The 16,983-nt window shown below is 39.0% G+C and overlaps 1 protein-coding gene across 1 annotated transcript; it reads right to left on the reverse strand.

The window, feature by feature from the left end:
- Positions 1-6,091: 6,091 nt before the first annotated feature.
- On the reverse strand, positions 6,092-8,830 carry LOC138869004 (uncharacterized). Its single transcript, XM_070146590.1, has 4 exons — positions 8,691-8,830; positions 8,077-8,419; positions 7,430-7,744; positions 6,092-7,267 (listed from the first exon to the last, which is right to left on the reverse strand). Exons 1-4 carry the CDS (start codon positions 8,828-8,830, stop codon positions 6,092-6,094), a joined length of 1,974 nt encoding a protein of 657 aa, XP_070002691.1.
- Positions 8,831-16,983: the final 8,153 nt, after the last annotated feature.

The raw sequence follows: 16,983 nt of genomic DNA on the forward strand, positions 1-16,983 counted from the left end.
GCCCAGAAAAAACCAAGAACCAGCACTTCAAAATTCCTAGAAAATCAGAGTACCAGAGAAATAACCTAGAAATCTACCCTAGAAAACTGAAGTTTTTCCAGAAAAATTTCTGGGATTTGTTCCTTGTATTCTGAAAGTTTTTTAGGTGCAGAAAATGCTGAAAACCTCCCCCGAGAATGATTGAAGGGCATTTTTTTTTATAGTGTATATCAAAAAGAGCATCCAAAGAATATTCTACCCTAAGTTCTTTAGATAGTACAACATATTGACAGAGAATAATGTCCAACTGTCCATTTTTTAGCATCTTTTAAAACCAATTTTGAACAGCTGATACACTTCTAGACCTTTCTTCTTTTAGATATTTGTTTTCTAAAGTTCTGAAATCCTCCTAAATTTTTCTTTTAGTTTAATTAGGCCCATTCAAGTTTCTTGTGAGTTACAAATCAAGGCAAACAGAGGCAAAGCCAAACGGGATCAAGATACAAATAAAACATGACAAACAGAATCAAGATGATGCAATTTAAACCTAAAAAATAACCTAATAAGTAAATAAAAGTGCTTATCTAATTAACCCTAAACAAGAACTGGATTTAAACAAATACAGATGGCAAGAACACAATAACAAATAAGGAAACAAGCATGGTAATGTAATGAAATATAATAATTAACCTAATTAACCTACACTGTGATCGAATTAAATAAGCTACGCAACTAAAATAATTTTCTAACAGTTAAACATTCTTTGAAATTTTTTAGTACTAGCCTAAGCAGTGAACTAAATAACTTGTACAGAAATGAACTAAATTACTCATGATTATTCACATGCAAAAATTAAGGAAACAAAAATAATGAAACAAGGAAAAGGGTTAAAGAAAATACCAAGAGGAGTCTGGCAGTTCAGAAAATCTTCGATATAGCTAAAAATTATGCTAACCAACCGTTCTTGTTGAGAATGATTTATTAGCATGGTCTTTCAACTAAGTCGAGTCTGGAAGCAATCCAAAGAAACTCGAAAAGTGAAAGAAAAATAGAACCAGGATTTCTGGTTCTTCGTAGATTTAAGATTCGAGAACTTTGGCGGGGATTTTCTGGGAATCAAGGGCAGGACAGTGGTGAGGGGAGGTTAAGGGTCCTATGGTGTGAGTTTGGGGCTATTTGGGTGATTTAGCGTTTTTAGGTTTAGATTTCAGATATGAAATTGGCGGATTTGGGTGGTGATTTTGGGGAAATTGATAGTAGGATAGTGTTTGTGAGTGGCTCAGAATTACAGGGTGTTAATTTGAGGTTGTTTGTTGATGTTCTGCCACTTTAAGGCAATTTTCGGGCGGCGGAGAGAGGTGGAGCCGGCATGGAATAAGGGGGCGGCTAGGGTTTGGGGTTTGAGAGTATAGAGACGGAAAGAGAGGGGGTCGATGGGGGTCTTTGATTTCGAACACTTTTATATAAAAAAAACGATCAGTTCCCAGCCGTTAGATTCATGATGATCCACGGTTGGGATTAGGGAAGGATCAATACGGGGTCGTTTTGGGGCTAAAAGGAATTGGATCGGTTTTATGGGATTGGGCTGGGGTGGAATTGGAAATTGTATTTGGGCTAAATGAAATTTGACCCAATACACTAAGATAAAATCTTGTTCTATTTTTCCTTTTCTATTTGTTTTTTTCTTTTTCTTTAATTAATTAAAATCTTAAATTAAATCCTAAATTAATCAAATTTGCAAAGATTAAGCTAATTATCTAGTTATAGTATTTGCAAAAATTAGTTGATCTTAAATTAAAGAAGAGAAAATTACTAATTTAGCATTAGAGGCTAAAAATGTAAAATGAACAAAATTTTGTGATTTTTCATTTTGATAAAGCAAATAATTAACTAATTAATCCTAAAATATGAACACAAGTACTAATATGCAATGCATGTTGCTTTGACGTTTTTGGGGCATTTTCATGATTTTAATAAAAATTAAATGTGCACAAAAAATGCAAACAATTAATAAAATCCTACAAAAATCCTATAAAATTGCAAATAATTGGAAAAAAATCTATTTTCTTTAATTTTGTAGGAGTATTTTGAATAGGGCAAAAATCACATGCTCACAACTGCCCCTCTTTGCTCGGAAACACGAAAATTTTTCAGGCAAAGATAAAATGAGCAACTACAAGCAATTTTTGCCTGCTTAAAACTCCATGGGAAGCAGTTTTTGGAAAAAGTCTGACCGAACTTTGCTTCAGATGTTGCCTACATATCCTTGGCTATAAAGGAATCAGGTCAATGTAGTTCTGGAGGTTTTGGTAGTTGGGGACTACCAAGAAACTGTGATTTCACTGTTGTTTCTGCTTGCTGAGCTCCTTATTACACCAAAAATAAAAAATGAAAACCTAAACTAGCTAAGCCTACCAACTACGAGTTACAAGATTCCTATCTATAAACCTTCTAAAGCTTGATCTTGAGTCTTGGCTGGTTCATCCTATAGACTCTGATCTGAATCTTAATGGTCATTAGCTGCAGTCGCGGGTTCATTCTTCTTCAGCTTTCGGATCAAGGCGGTACATGCAAAGCTTTTGACTTCAATCATATCTTGAGCAGTCAACATCTTTTCTCTGCTTCCACACTTAGAGTCCAACTTCTTTTTTTGTTTTTCTTTTTTTTATTCGGATTGAGACTTCTTCTTTTGGTCATATCAAACCTCGTGCCTTATGGTAAAAACTTGTTCAGGCACCAAAACAAACAAATAAACGAAATTTTTCTGTCCCAGTTTTCACTAGGAAAATTTCGTGAGTTATTGCAACAAAATCTAAGTTGTTTCTCTATTGAAAACAATAAAATCAGGATTGTGTATCCTTGGAAAAAAAAGATTAGGAAGTGGAGAACCTATATCTAAAATGAAATCAACTGGGGATTGGAGGCTCTAAGTTGGAAAGATCACCAGGTTATGCTAAAAAAATCATCGGGTTATGCCGGAAAGATCATCAGCTTATGCTGGAAAGGTTCTCGGGTTATGCCAGGAAATTCATTGGGTTGTGCCGAAAAGGTCCTCGGGTTATGCCGGAAAAGTCATCGAGTTATGCCGGAAAAAGGTCCTCGGGTTTTGCCGGGAAAGTCATCGGGTTATGCTGGAAAGGTCCTCGGGTTATGCCGGGAAGGTCCTCGGGTTATGCCGAAAAGTCATCAGGTTATGCCGGAAAGGTCCTTAGGTTATACCGGAAAAGTCATCGGGTTATGCCGGAAAGGTCCTCGGGTTATGCTGGGATCAACTAGGGGGTGAGACCCTATGTTGGAAAGATTACCAGGTTATGTTGGAAAGGGTCCTCGGGTTATGCTAGAGAAGTCATTGGGTTATGCCGAAAAAGGTCCTCGGGTTATGCCGAGGAAGTCATCGGGTTATGCCGGAAAGGGCTAGGGGGTAGGACCCTATGTTGGACAAACGTAGCTAGAGATTGGAGATCCTATGCTACCATGATTTTGAATTTTTCTTCTAATTTATTTTTATTTCATTTTTAGCATTTTATTAAGGAGAATGAATGAATAGTTTGAAAGGGACTTCCCTTTTTGGGTTAACTTTTGTTGCACAACTGTTTTGGCCTCTGCGTACCTTGCTTTTGTTGCACCTTCTTCTTACGAGTTTGTTTTGGGTTGCACCCATTTTTCTATTTTCAAATCAAAGAACAATTTGTCAATTTGAAACAGTGGTTGGTTTTGTGGCCTTGATTGTTTCAATCACTTGATCTTGGCCCGACTCTTTCAACAAAATCTCCATTGCTTGCTGACGTTCTGGAAATTGGTTTCATTTCTAAACCCAGGGATCTTGACTTTCCAAAATTCCACATGATGATTGACCCGTGTGGGGCTTGGCCCTTTTCCATCTTATTTTGCCTTTACGGGCACTTAACTTTGATTTCTTTTCTTTTTGAGAGTTTTCAAATCTGGAGCATCAGCCATCATGGCTAGTCGAGGTCGACCTTATGCACTTGCTGAGGCCAGGTGCTTTTTTCTTGAATTTTAGCTTTTGTCAAACAAAAACCCTATAAAACCAATCTTGCAATCTCTTCTTTGTATTAGTTTCAGAGGAGAATTAGACCAAAAAGACTTCAAAGAAAAGTAAACAACGGACATGATAATGAATTTAAACGAGAAGTGTCCCTTTCGGGGAAAGGAGAGAATGACTTATCTGGAGTGCATGCAGAATTCAATAGACATGACATGCTTCTTGGACTGGATACCCGATATGTACAAACCATCCAACTCTCATAAACCCATCATAACTCATACCTCAAAACCGAGAAACCCTTTCCAGACTCTATCAGTGCCGATGATTGTAAGGGATTCCTTTTTTCGATCAGTGGCGCCCTTTGCGGATTTTTGCCGACCGACCTCTCTCACTTCTCTTCTCTCCGTCGCCTTATAGTGCTCTTTGCGAGTTTTCACTAACAAGACTCCCACTTTTAATTTCTCTGCACACTATCACTTTACGGTGCCCCTGTGGGTTTTCACCAATAAGACTCTCTCATTTGATTGTATCAGATCCAAGTAACCAATATCCTCCCCTATTGAACATATTTACCGATTGATCAGAAGGACTTTGAACATGATTTAGGGTAAAAAGAGTTTGGATTTAATTACAACTTTGGAACCTTTCAGGCGAACCGTCGCGGAACCACTATAACTTTTGCCCCAGTTTCAACTTTGGGGAAATATGGATTTTTAGGTTGGTGTGACTGAAACCCAGAGAAAGGCTGCCTACGTATCCTTTCGGAATCAAGTCAAACATAGCATATGGAACTTTGTTTTGATTTTATTTTTGTTTTTGTTGTTTTGTTTAGTTTTTTTTTTTTACACTTTCGGGTTCCAAAGAGGGTAATCAAAGAAAGGTAACTGGCTCAAAGGGTTTGCAAAGGGTTAACAGTGTTTGGGTAGCGAGAATGAAAGCCTCCATCATCCCAATCGGAGAATTTTAGTACCACAAAAGGTTTAGACGTAATACCATTTGACCGCATCCTCATTGACAACTGTTTCAAGGTCATTTCCTTCAATGTATCCCAAGTATAATGCCCCTTTCGGCAACAATTTCCTTATAATGTACAGACCTTTTCAATTTGGAGCGAATTTTGCTTTTGCTTCCTTGTGGTGCGGGAGAATACGTCTCAAAACGAGTTGCCCCACTTCAAAGTTCCTAGGCCGCACTTTCTTGTTGTAGGCGCGGGCCATTCTTTGTTGATACAACTGCATGTGGCAAGCTGCAACCATTCGCTTTTCATCAATCAAGGTTAACTATTCTAGACGGGTCTTGACCCATTCATTGTCCTCAATTTCCGCTTCAACGATGATTCAAAGAGATGGAATTTCAACTTCTGCAGTTATTACAACTTCAGTGCCATAAACCAATAGATAGGGTGTTGCCCTAACTGATGTGCTCACAGTGGTGCGATATCCCAACAATGCAAAAGAAAACTTTCATGCCATTGTCTAGAACTTTGAATCATTTTCCTGAGAAGCTTGTTGATGTTCTTGTTTGCTGCTTCAACAACACCATTAGGTTTGGACCGATAAGGAGTAGAATTCTGATGTGTGATCTTAAATTGTTCACACACCTCCCTCATGAAATGATTGTACAAATTTGCAGCATTGTCCGTAATGATGGTTTTAGGAATACCAAAATGACAGATAATGTTGGAATGCACGAAGTCCACCACTGCTTTCTTGGTGACGGCTTTGTGAGTGAGTGCTTCAACCTATTTTGTGAAATAATCAATGGCAACTAAAATGAATCCGTGCCCATTTGAAGTTTTCGGATCGATTGGCCCAATAACATCCATACCCTAAGCAACGAACGAACACGGTGCTTTCATAAGATCCAATTCTGAAGGCGGTGCATGAATGAAGTCGCCGTGTACCTGACACTAATGACACTTTCGTACAAAACTGAAGCAATCAATTTCCATGGTCATCCAGTAATAACCTGCCCGATGGATTTTTTTTGCAAGGACGTATCATTCATATGTGGCCCACACACTCCTGCGTGCACGTCATTCATGATTCTTCCAGCCTCTTAGGCATCCACACATCTTAAAAGGTTCAGATCTGAAGTCCTTTTATACTAGACTTTTTCGCTCAAGAAGAAACCACTAGTGAGCCTTCTAATGGTTCTCTTTTGGTCTCCACTGGCTTGCTCGGGATATTCCTTTGTTTTCAAAAATCTTTTTAAATCATGATACCATGGATGAACATGTGGTTCCATCTCAATTGTATTACAGTAACCATGTCGTTCTCGAATTTTGATTTCTAGTGGGTCAATGTGGACATTACCCGGATATGGCAGCATCGAGGCCAAAGTAGCTAACGCGTCAGCTAACTCATTGTGGAATAGAGGGATGTACCTAAATTCAACAGACTTGAACCATTTGCTAAGATCTTCCACATGTTTCCTATATGGGATAAGCTTGATATCCCGAGTTTCCCATTCACCTTGAGCTTGTCGAATAATCAAGTAGGAATCTCCCATGATTAAAAATTCTTCCACATCCTGATCGATTGCCATGTTCATGCCTATAATGCAGGCTTCATACTCGACAATGTTTTTTGTACAGAAAAACCGAAGTCGGGCTGTGGCCGGATAGTGCTGACCAATGGGCGAAATCAAAATTGCCCAAATCTCGACACCTTTTGCATTTACAGCTCTGTGGAAGAACATTTTCCAAGCATTGGTGTCTTCTGGAGTTACCTCAACTGAATTTACTTCCTTGTCCGGAAAGTAGGTACTTAAAGGTTGATATTCATCATCAACAGGATTCTCAGATAGGTGATCCGCCAAGGCTTGAGCTTTAATCGCCATGCGGGTTACATAGACTATGTCAAACTCGGTGAGCATGATTTGCCATTTTGCTAGCCTCCCTGTGGGCATCGGGTTTTGGAATATGTACTTCAAAGGATCCAATATGGTTATGAGATAGGTGGTATAGGCCAACAAGTAATGCCTAAGTTTCTGAGCGACCCAAGTTAAGGTGCACCAAGTTCTTTCCAGCAAAGTGTACTTGGCTTCATAACTAGTGAACTTCTTGCGCAAATAGTATATGGCTTGTTCTTTCTTCCCGGTCACATCATGTTGCCCGAGAACACATCCAAAAGAATTCTCCAACACTGTCAAGTACAAGAACGAAGGCCTTCCAGGTTCAGGTGGAACCAACACTGGAGGATTCGACAGATATTCTTTGATTTTGTCGAAAGCTTCTTGACACTCATCTGTCCATCTAATCGCCGCATCTTTCTTTAACAACTTAAATATGGGCTCACATGTGGAAGTCAACTAAGCAATGAACCTTCTGATGTAATTCAACCTACCCAGCAGAATTATAACCTCTCTCTTGGTTTTCGGAGGTGGAAAATCCTGAATTTACTTTAACTTTCTTTGATCTAACTCGATGCCTCTCCGACTGACTATAAACACCAAAAGATTCCTAGGTGGTATTCCAAATGCACATTTAGCTGGATTCAACTTCAAGTCATACTTACACAGGCGCTCAAAGAACTTTCTCAAATCTCGCACATGATCATCCTGCATTCTGGATTTAATTATCACATCATCCACATACACCTCAATTTCCTGGTGCATCATGCCATGAAAAATGGCTGTCATAGCTCTCATGTAAGTTGCCCCGACGTTCTTTAAACCGAACGGCATGACCCTATAGTAGTAAGTACTCCAAGGTGTGGTGAAATCCTTCTTTTCTGCATCTTCTTCATCCATCAAAACCTAATGATACCCAGCATAACAATTCACGAAAGACTGTATCTCATGTTTGGCACAGTTGTCAACAAGGATGTGGATGTTTGGTAATGGAAATTTGTCCTTGGGGCTTGCTTTGTTCAAATCTCGATAATCAACACACACTCGGGTTTTCCCATTTTTCTTTGGCACTAGGACCACATTAGCCAACCATGTGGTATATTGGACCACTCGGATCACACCCGCTTTCAACTGTTTGGTGACTTCCTCTTTGATCTTGTCACTGATGTTTGTTTTAAACTTTCTTATTTTTGTTGGACAGGGGGATAATCGGGGTAAGTTGGCAATTTGTGCACTACTAAATCAACACTCAATCCTGGCATATAATCATAGGACCAGGAAAACACGTCTTTGAATTCAAACAAAAGTTGGATCAATGTATCCCTAGTTCTTTCATCAGTGTGAATGCTTATCATGGTTTCCTGGACCTCTTCTGAACTACCCAAATTAACCAGCTCAGTTTCATATAAGTTTGGCTTAGGCTTATTCTCAAATTGTTCCAGTGCTCGGTTTATTTTCCTTAAAGCCTCATCTTCATCATATTCTGGTTCTTGATTCATTATTTCACACTTAGACAGTGTTTTAGGATCTGGGCATGAAGTTCGCAAGTATATCATGTTATTTAAGTCCGCATTATTAGAACTAAAAATAGAGATAAGAAAAATAACAAAAATTAGAAAAATAAAGAGAGAGATTCATAGACGATGAAATATTGATTTCATTTCAGTAAATTTGAAGATAGAAGGGTTTACATCGGAATTTAAAAGACAATAAACTAAAAACATTCGAGTTACACCCTGATATAACTCGGAATGCAGAAAAGATGGCAAAACTGAACTACCGGGATTCCCGCCTGACTGGGAATGGAGTAGCCTTCCAATTTTGAATCTTGGCGTTGGGCCCCATATATTACACCATAGCAGTGCTTGAGCCTTCACCCGGCTGGACCATATGATCCTCATACAACATTTGCCTCATTGCCCCACATATATCCTCAATTTCTTCGGCACGTTCTGGCGAGATGCGGAACTGGCTGAGGCAGAACTTACCCATCGTTCTTATGCTTATTTGCCCATTTTATGTCGGCTTCTGTAGCTCAAAAACCGACACCAAAGAATTTCTCACCGGTAGTCAAAGTGATATGTTCTGTAATGCCTTGTAAAGATGCTCTGAGCCCTTTCCCCGGCTTGTAGCCGTGTTTGATCATTTAACTAGCAACCATGATTGATGCGTTTGACAAGAAGGGTTGAGGACACGGGGTTCCTTCCTCACACTGGTCCGCGACCACGATCTCAAAAGCTTGGTAGAATATATGCTCACTACCTTCCCTAGCCTTCAAACATGGGACTAGCGGGTCCCTATAGATTGATAGCTCAACTTCCCCGTGGACCACAATTTCCTGGTTCTCATGTTCAAACTTAACAATTTGGTGGAGAGTAGAGGGTACAACCCTTGTCGCATGGATCCAAGGCCTTCTTAGGAGAAAATTGTAGGAGGTTTCCCTGTCCAAAACCTGAAATGTTACTTCAAAATCCACCGGGCCGATGTTTAAGATCAAATCAATCTCCACTATCATGTCCCTTTTGACGCCGTCAAATGCACGCACGCAAACATAGTTGGGCCTAATCCTTTCAGTCCCAATTTCCATTCTTTGTACGGTCGAGAGAGGGTAGATATCAACTCCAGATCCACCATCCAATATAACTCTTTTCGCGTAGTACCCTTCACACTTAACGGTCAAATGAAGAGCTTTGTTGTGGGAAACCTCTTTTAGTTGCAAGTCATTTCGACTGAAGAAGATCCGACTGACTTCAAAAAATCATTCCGCCATTCTTTCCAATTTCTCAACGGTGGTCTCGACCGAAACATATGCTTTATTAAGCGTCTTCAACATCACTTTCTGATGCTCATTCGAACTTATCAGTAGAGACAAAAGTGATACCTATGAGGGGGACTTCCTGAGTTGATCAATCACAATGTAGTCCAAGGTTTTCATCTTTCAGAAGAATTGCTCTACCTCTTCAGCACTGACTGGCTTTTTAAGCGGAAAACGCTTCTGTTTGGTCTTGTCCATTTCTTCCAAATTGAGGTACTTTCCAGATGGGTTTGTTTCATTCACCTCCCCCATTATTTCCTTTCCCTTGTACGTTACCACTGCTTCATTGTAGTTCCAGGGGATGGCAGTGGGGTCCTTCATGGGCTTCTGTGGTGCGCAGCTGATAACCACAGGCTTAGTCAGCCTGGGTGAAATTATCGGCCCTCGCGCCACATAAGTCCCCTTTGATACATACATCTTTGGTACCGTAAGCATTACCTTGTTTTGCTAAAACCTTTTGGGAGGACTCAATACAAACTGTTCTTTTTTGGGGGCTGTGGGAACATACAAAATGGCAATTTTAGGAGGTACTACCCCGGTTTTGGTTTCCACAACCTTTTCTACGCTTTGAGGAGTAGAATTGTTTTTCTTCACATCCTTAGCTTGCTTTGCTGCCGTTTTGGGCTTCTTTTTAACATCGAAAAAAGCGATGATATCTTTCAAAGCCAAGTCAAGCTCTTTATCTTCACAAATTATCCTAATAACTAGCTCATTGTTGTGAGCTGGCAATGGGTTATTGGTTACATTGGGGACCTCCTCATCCCTCAACACTACCCGCTTTTGTTCTATTAGGTTTTCGACCGCTCTCTTAAGGGTCCAACAATCTTTAGTGTCGTGCCATTCTACCTCAGAATGATAAGCATATCAGGTACCGGGTCGGTAGGAGGGTGACTCTGGGTTTTGCCAGTTTGGAGGTACAGGTTGTAGCAAACCCATTTGGACCAAATTTGGGAAGAGGCTGGAATATGATTCACTGATGGGCGTGAAGTTGGTTTTTCTAGGTAGTTCATGGGCATGGGTGTTATAAGGAAAATTATTTTGGGGTGGACGAGAATTATATGGAGATTGGCAAGGAGGGTTGTTTCTGGGAGGTGGAGCTTGGTTTTGGTTATAATATTGTTGCGGCCGAGCGTATGGGTGGGCATTCATTACTACATAATGCTGAAGAGTCATGGCGTATGTCGCATCTTGGTGAGGGTAGTAATGTTTCGGGGTGCTTGAAGTGGAACAAAAGTAACCTCGGGGTTGATGGAGGTTTCTCAGACTTGAGGCCATCATTGCCACTTCTTCTTTCTTTTTCCGGTTTGCTGCAGCCCCTGACCCGCTTTGGATTGCTTGATATGTGGCTCTTATAGCCGTTGGCTCAGGATGCGACCCGTTTTCAAACCATTCTCTACCATTTCCCTAATCTTTATGGCTTCTGCAAATGGTTTACCCATAGCGAACATCATGTTCTGGAAGTAATTGTGAGCACGTGATTTTTGCCCAACCCAAAATACTCTTATAAAATCACAAAATAAATTTTTGTAGTTTATTTTAATTTTTATAGGATTTTTAAGGATATTTGTTTAATTATATGCATTTTTAGGTGCATTTTTGCATACGTTAAAAAATAGAAAATACCCAAATATTTTATATTCGAGGTTCCGTGCGTTGCATTCTTGGTTTGTTATTTGCATTTTAGTTTAATTTTTAATTAATCGCATCCACAAAATAAAATCAAGAAATATATATTGTTCCATTTTTTTTGTTTTAGTTTCAGTATTTTTCTTACATTAGTTCTAAAATCAATTAATTATTTTAGTGTTAGAATTATCTAATTAAATCAACTTCATTACTAGGTCTTGTTTAGGGTCAATTAAATTTATTAGTGATTGGTAATTAGTAGTAATATTAATTAGTATCAATTAAATTTGGGTCAAATAAACAAGGAAAAAGAAGGCTTGTTTGGACTCGAATTGGGCTAAATGTGTCAAAGCCCAATTAATTTTGCCCCAGTTCTGCCCAGCCCAACCCCTGTTCGGTCCAGTAACCCCCCCCCCCCGGAACCAAAACGAAGTCGTTTGGTCACACTCCATCTCACCCGTTCATTCAATCTAATCTAACGGTCTGCAACCCCTCACCCCTTTCCATTTAACCATCTGAATCCCCTTTTCCCCCAAAACCCTAGAGACCATATCACCTTCGTGTCTCTCTCAACCCCTAATCCAAGCCTCCCCCAAATGCTCTCACTCTAATGGCCGGCGGCCATCACCCAACTGTCTCCAAACCCACCCAAATTCACACCCCATAGCCCCCACACCCGCTTAATCCTCGATCCCATACAAATTTCCCCAAAAGCTCGGCTAAATCTGACCAATTCTAGATCTAGTAACATGCAAAAACCTAAGTGCCATGCCTTCAAGTTTCCAAGAGCGATTTGGCCCAAAACTGGTGTTAATTGTTTGTTCTCAACAAGAACTATCGATTAACACTAATTTTGGCGTAAATCGAAGTAGGCTGGAGTATCGTCTAAGCAAACTGCCGTCCGCCTAGTCTAGGTATCTCGGCTGTTTTTTTCCTCTTTCTATTTCTTTGATTTTTCTTCTTATTTTCCTTTCTTTTCTTCTCTCCTTCTTTACTCTGTTTCTTTTATTTTCCTTTTCTCTTAACCGGAAAATGATGAAATTTAGGTAACCATAATCTATGGATTAATATGATTTTCTCATGCTTAGTCAGTAGGTTTTTTAGGGTTCATTAATCTGTTTATTTATGTTTCAGAATCATCAGCATTACAATTTGCCAATTGTTCGATTAGGTTTGTTAATTTGGCTTAATTCCTCCCTACTTAGCTTAATTCTTAATTAGTTTACTTTAATGTTAATCAATGTTTAGCTACTTTGTTGTGTGAATTATTTGGTTAGTATGCATAATCGCCTAATTAGTTAAGTTTAGTTAATGTCCGCCTAATTAGCCTAAGGTCAGCTTTTATTTAATTTAGTAGTCTTATATTGACTGTTTCAGTATTAATGGAAACTTGTAGGGGTAAATGAACAATAAAGAAAACTTTAGGGGGTTGTTTGAAATATGGGGAATAGAAATTCAGATAAGGCTATGTTAGAAGGTTCTAGAATATGGGCAGCTAGCCCTATTTGGCTAGTACAAAATACCCAAACCAATTAGGAGCTGCTAGCTGTCCAATTCTGTTGAAAGATGCTTTTATGGCTGAAGGAAATAATTCCCTTATCCTTTTCAGCACATGACATTGGTTACCTATAAATGGAACCTTTCTTCACTCATTTAGGGAGATTTTTAGAACCCTAAAATACTCCTAAAAGTTCAACACTGTTTCATTAGAGCTGATTCTCTTTTCCTTTGATTAGAGCAAAATTTTAAGAAATTCTTTGGGATTTCTAGTTTCCACAAGTCGAAAATTGATTAAGTTTGAGGATGTGTGTGGCTGTTTCTTGCTGTTTTCTCTCTATTGATCTCCTACTGAAAGCCCATCTCTTTGCTGCTGAATTATTTGCATCTACTTAGCATTTTTTGAAGTAGTTCTTAAGTAGCAAGGTACACACCTTGTCTTCTGCTCATATCTCTATAAATCTAACTTAATATGAACGCAAGAGATTTTGTTGAATGCTAGGTTGTTATGATGAAATTCATCTTCATTAAATGCAATAACATTTAAGTTTTTCCTTGACCATGTAACTCTTTATTAATTCAGTGTTTCTCATGCTATGAAATCATGTTTCTTGTGTGTTAAATGCAGTATTTGTTATCTGTTTTATTTTAGGTTACATATACTATTTTCATTTGTTCATTCTTGTTTAATATTCCTGTTTTGTTGGATGAGTGTGATAACACTGTAGCCTTGCTCTTGGTGGATCTGATCTCGACATGGTCAGATCCATGTGAGTTCAAAGGTGAAACAAATTTCTGCTTATATATGGAAAAATTGGCAGCCTTATGAAAGACTATTGCCTAGATATTCAATTGTAGTCCTTAATTTATTTGTTTGATAGTTCAGGCTGAGTCTGTCTATCATTCCATAGATTGAGTTTTGTTCATTTTTTTTATCGTGAGTTGTTAATCAATGGTTCATGGTTTGTGGTTACTGCTAGATAAATATGGAATTTTTATGTAAATAGATATGATGTATAAAAATATTCGGAGGTTCAGAATTGAATGCTTTAAGTAACTTATTTTTCATGAGCTGGATCTACGTGGAAATCCACGAAGATTGTATAATGGTTTAGCCCTTTTCTGTTGTTTATTTCATTGAAAGGGCATGCAGAATATTATGCTGCCAATGCTGTAAGTCTAAGGTCCAAGTTCATAAACTTTCAAAAAAGGAAAATCATTGTCCAACTGCTAAATAATGCGTGGATTTGTTATCTTAGGATTCAGTATTGATAAAAATGCCCATACATGTGATGTTAACGTTATTAATCAATAAAAGTAGTGCTGCATATTCGTTTTCAATTGAATAATTGTGTAGTTATTTGTGTATTAGCAGAGGTTGAATTTTAGCAAGAGCTTTAGCATGCTAAAGACTTTTCCTATTAAAATAATTGGGCTTCATTTTAGCCCGAATGAGATGGCTTGGTCAAGATCGGACTTGGCATGGGGTCTGGGTATCTTCCGCTTCATGGGCTCAGTTTTGGGCATAATTAATTCAACAATCTTATTCTTAAGGACTTAACATAATAGGTTTCTTGCTGGCCCAATATTTCAGAATCGTTAAAAGCATGCATAACTTTCCAGGCCTTAGCTATAATTCGTGGCCTTCAAACAATTTTCGAATTAGTTTCAAGAAGTAAGCATGAACATTCGCAGTTTGCTTTAGGCACGCTATAATACAATTATCATGGCTACAGTTATAGTTCCCGTGACGTAGTTATGATACATAATTTTCAAATCTGGGGGTACATTTATGTGACTTGGCCACAACTTTTAATAATGTTAATAAATTAAATGTGTTGTAGATCGTGGGTACGTTTCCCATGACACAATTCACAATGTGTATCAAACATACAAGTGTACGACAATCGTAACTTGTTCCAGAATAATTCCATAAATAATTAAAAGCGGTCAAAGGTTAAAAATGCACAATAGGTTTAAAATATGTAGTTAATCAGATAATTAGGCCAATTATAATAGTTGAGCGACCGTGCTAAAATTACAAAACCCGAGAATGCCTAATACCTTCTCCCGGGTTAACATAATTCCTTACCCGAATTTCGGTGTTTCACGGACTGTAAAATAGAGTCAAACTTCCTCGATTCGGAATTTTAAACCGGTGACTTAGGACACCATTAATTATCCCAAGTGGCGACTCTGAACTTGAATAAATAACCCCGTTTCGATTATTGTCATTTTACTTGGAAAAACTCCCCTATACCCCCTCCGGGGTAGAAAAAGGTGACAGCTCTAGCGACTCTGCTGGGGATAAGAACTCAGAATCTTTGGTTCAGGGTTCAAGAATTCGAGCTTAGAATAATTGTTATATTTGACTTTTGTTTATTATCTGATTTCTATTACATGTTTGGGCATGATGTGCTAAATGCCACTTTTTACTGCTTTGATACTATTTGAACTGTATATAAACTATTGCGAAACCCCTCACTTCTAATCTTTTGGAAAGTGCACGCTGGCGTGACTTATTTTCTGTTAGTGTCATACCCTAATTTAGAACAAGGATCGGATCAGTTACATAGCCGGATGACCTTTTGGTTCCCAGTACGTAGCCCCACCCGGCTCAAGTTGTCTGCTCGGGTAAGCTAGGTCTAGAACAATACACCTAGGTTTTAAACCTAGAATAACACAGCCTCATGTCGGATCCCTAGTAGAAATGCTTGTTTGCATCATATGCATTTGACTTTGGGGACTCAACACAGGGGTTGAGTCCGTCTAGGATAGGTGTACCCGAAAATAGGTGTCCATCAGGCGCCTACCTGGAGAACAAGGGAATTCAGTTTTAGTTTCAGCATTAGGCGCCCTCCTGGAGAACAAGGGAATTCATTTTCAGTATTAGCATCAGGCGCTCACCTGGAGAACAAGGGAATTCATTTTTAGTTTAGCATCAGGCGCACACCTGGATAACAAGGGAGTTCATCTTTAGTTTTAGCATCAGGCGCCCACCTAGATAAGAAGGGAATTCATTTTTAGTTTCAGCATCAGGGACCCACCTGGAGAACAAGGGAATTCATTTCAGTTTTAGCATCAAGCACCCACCTGGAGAACAAGGGAATTCATTTTTAGTTTTAGCATCAGGCACGCACCTGGATAACAAAGGAATTCATCTTTAGTTTTAGCATCCGGTGCCCACCTGGATAAGAAGGGAATTCATTTTTAGTTTCAGCATTAGGCACCCACCTGGAGAACAAGGGAATTCATTTTTAGTTTCAGCATTAGGCGCACACCTGGAGAACAAGGGAATTCATTTTCAGTATTAGCATCAGGCGCTCACCTGGAGAACAAGGGAATTCATTTTTAGCTTCAGCATCAGGCACCCACCTGGATAACAAGTGAATTCATTTTTAGCTTTTGTATCAGGCGCCCACCTGGAGAACAAGGGAATTCATTTTAGTTTTGTCATCAGGCGCCCACCTGGATAGCAAGGGAAGTTTCGGCATCAGGCGCCCACCTGAAGAACAAGGGAATTCATTTTCAGTTTTAGCATCAGGCGCCCACCTAGATAACAAGGGAAGTCATTTTCAGTATTAGCATCAGGCGCTCACCTAGAGAATGAGGGAGTACATTTTAGAAGTAAGCTCAAGATAACAGCATTAACCCGCCTGAAGCATGAAGTCAATCAAGTTAGAAATAACAAAAGCTCACCTCAAGAATGTGATTCAACAGTTCAAGATGCGCGATAGAACAACAAAAGTTCAAGATCAAGTCGAAGACATATAGATATGAATCTTGTAATTTATAGAGCATAGATTTGCCTAGATTCTTTTCATTATTGTTGTGGTGCAATAAGGAGTTCAGGAAGCAGTAGCAGCAGCGGCAGTGAAATCACAGCTTCCCGGTAGTCCCACCTACAAAAACTTCCAGAACTACACTGACCTGATTCCTTTATAGCCAAGGATATGTAGGCAGCCTCAGAAGCAAGGTTCGGTCGGATCTTTCAAAAATGATTCCCATAGAGTATCCAAGCGGGTAAAAATTGCTCGTATTCGCTCACTTTATCTTTGCCCAAAAACTCTTCGTGTTCCCGAGCAAAGAGGGGCAGTTGTGAGCACGTGATTTTTGCCCAACCCAAAATACTCCTACAAAATCACAAAATAAAATTTTGTAGTTTATTTTAATTTTTATAGAATTTTAAGGATATTTGTTTAATTAT

The sequence above is a fragment of the Nicotiana sylvestris genome, chromosome 5, assembly GCF_000393655.2.
Source record: "Nicotiana sylvestris chromosome 5, ASM39365v2, whole genome shotgun sequence".
Lineage (NCBI taxonomy): Eukaryota > Viridiplantae > Streptophyta > Magnoliopsida > Solanales > Solanaceae > Nicotiana > Nicotiana sylvestris.

Coding starts and splice junctions, on each gene's coding strand:
- LOC138869004 (XM_070146590.1), bottom strand. CDS start 8,830: ATGGGTAAGTTCTGCCTCAGCCAGTTCCGCATCTCGCCAGAACGTGCC. Junction 8,420..8,690: donor GGCTCAAGCACTGCTATGGT/GTAATATATGGG, acceptor CTCTATTTTTAG/TTCTAATAATGCGGACTTAA. Junction 7,268..7,429: donor GGAATCTTTTGGTGTTTATA/GTCAGTCGGAGA, acceptor CCCATATTTAAG/TTGTTAAAGAAAGATGCGGC.